Source organism: Silene latifolia, chromosome X, assembly GCF_048544455.1.
Source record: "Silene latifolia isolate original U9 population chromosome X, ASM4854445v1, whole genome shotgun sequence".
Taxonomy (NCBI): domain Eukaryota; kingdom Viridiplantae; phylum Streptophyta; class Magnoliopsida; order Caryophyllales; family Caryophyllaceae; genus Silene; species Silene latifolia.
In genome coordinates, this window is record NC_133537.1 from 146,734,854 (window position 1) to 146,736,593 (window position 1,740).

At 43.6% G+C, this 1,740-nt stretch overlaps 1 protein-coding gene across 1 annotated transcript; it reads left to right on the forward strand.

Moving 5' to 3' along the window:
* The first annotated feature begins 292 nt into the window (after positions 1 to 292).
* Positions 293 to 1,285, forward strand: LOC141618501 (uncharacterized). The gene is made up of 2 exons (XM_074435613.1): positions 293 to 516; positions 613 to 1,285. Exons 1-2 carry the CDS (start codon positions 293 to 295, stop codon positions 1,283 to 1,285), a joined length of 897 nt encoding a protein of 298 aa, XP_074291714.1.
* Positions 1,286 to 1,740: the final 455 nt, after the last annotated feature.

Sequence of the window (1,740 nt, forward strand, 5' to 3'; positions counted from 1 at the left end):
CAAACCCACTTCTGATAAAGGAAAAGAAGTCCTGAACCCGAAGCCTAACCCAACCCCAACTGAGAACAAAATCAAGTGTTTCCAGTGTCCGGGTTTTGGTCATTTCAGGAAGGATTGTCCTTCTAAGAGGACTATGACAGCCATGGAAATGGAAGAGTGGGAGAGAGATGGGATATTTGAAACTGAACGGGGGGATCTTAGTGGAGAAGAGACAGTTGTTGAGGAGGGACCTAGTTAGGATGTGATCTTGGCTCACCCTGATACAGGCCACAGTCTTGTCCTCTGGAGAGTGATGCACTCTCAGCATGCACCATTAGAAGAGGACCAAAAGTCCCTGATTTTTAGAAGGAGGTGCACCATTCAGGGTAGAGTGTGTAACCTAATCATTGATGGAGGAAGCTGTACTAATGTGGCATATGTCACCTTGGTTGAGAAACTGAATCTCAGCACTCAGGAGCACCCACACCTTTACCATCTCAGGTGGTTGAGCAAGGGAGCTGAGGTCAGGGTTGACAAGTAATGCTTTGTCCTATTTTCAATTGCAAATGTTTACAAGGATGAGATCCTATGTGATGTGGTTCCTATGAATGCTTGTCACCTACTCTTACGCAGGCCATGGGAATTTGATAAGAACTCAGTTCATCAAGGGAGGAGCAACACCTATTCCTTCAAGCAGGGTGGCAAGAAGATAACTCTGACTCCTCTACCTCCTAACCAAAAGAATTATGGAAGTCCTAGAATGACTGATGGGCTCAATGTTGTCTTATTCATGTCTGAAGCAGAGATGATTAAAGAAATACAGCAAGAGCAACCTGTTCTTATCCTGCTGTCCAAGGAGATTTTAGACAAGGAGGAACCTCAGGTTCCTGATAAGGTTAAACTATTGATTGAGCAGTACCAAGATGTGTTTCCTAGTGAGCTAACAAGTGGATTACCCCCCTTGAGAGGCATCGAGCACCAGATTGACCTTGTGCTAGGATCTATACTCCCTAACGGGCCTGCATACAGGTGTGATCCTGATGCTACCAGAAAACTGCAAAGACAGATTGATGAATTGATGGCTAAGGGATTTGTGAGGGAATCATTAAGCAATTGTGCTATGCCAAACTTGTTGGTACCCAAGAAAGATGGCACATGGAGGATGTGTATAGACAGCAGAGCAATCAATAATATAACTGTTAAATACAAATTTCCAATTCCCAGCCTAGATGACATGCTTGATGAGTTGAGTGGTGTTAGGGTCTTTTCCCCGATTGATCTCGGGCAGGGTTATCATCAAGTATAGATCAGGGAGGGGGATGAATGGAAAACGGCATTCAAAACAAAGCAAGGATTGTATGAATGGCTTATAATGCCATTTGGATTGTCCAATACACCTAGCACATTCATGAGGCTAATGACTGAAGTGCTGAGGCCATGCTTGGGCAACTTTGGTGTGGTGTACTTTGATAATATCCTGATCTACAGCAAAAGTGAAGATGAGCATCTGAGCCGCCTTGACTCTGTGTTTAACATTTTAAGGAACAGCAAGCTGTTTGGTAAATTAGAGAAGTGTGCATTCCTGACGACTGAGTTGAAATTCTTGGGATATATAATCTCTGGGAGAGGGATCTTTGTGGACTAGGACAAGATTGAGGCAGTTAAGTCTTGGCCAATTCCCCAAAGCATTACTGAAGTAAGGGGTTTCCATGGCCTTGTTTCCTTTTACAGAAGATTAATCAAGAATTTCAATGCATTACT

Coding starts and splice junctions, on each gene's coding strand:
- LOC141618501 (XM_074435613.1), top strand. CDS start 293: ATGCACTCTCAGCATGCACCATTAGAAGAGGACCAAAAGTCCCTGATT. Junction 517..612: donor GCTGAGGTCAGGGTTGACAA/GTAATGCTTTGT, acceptor ACTCTTACGCAG/GCCATGGGAATTTGATAAGA.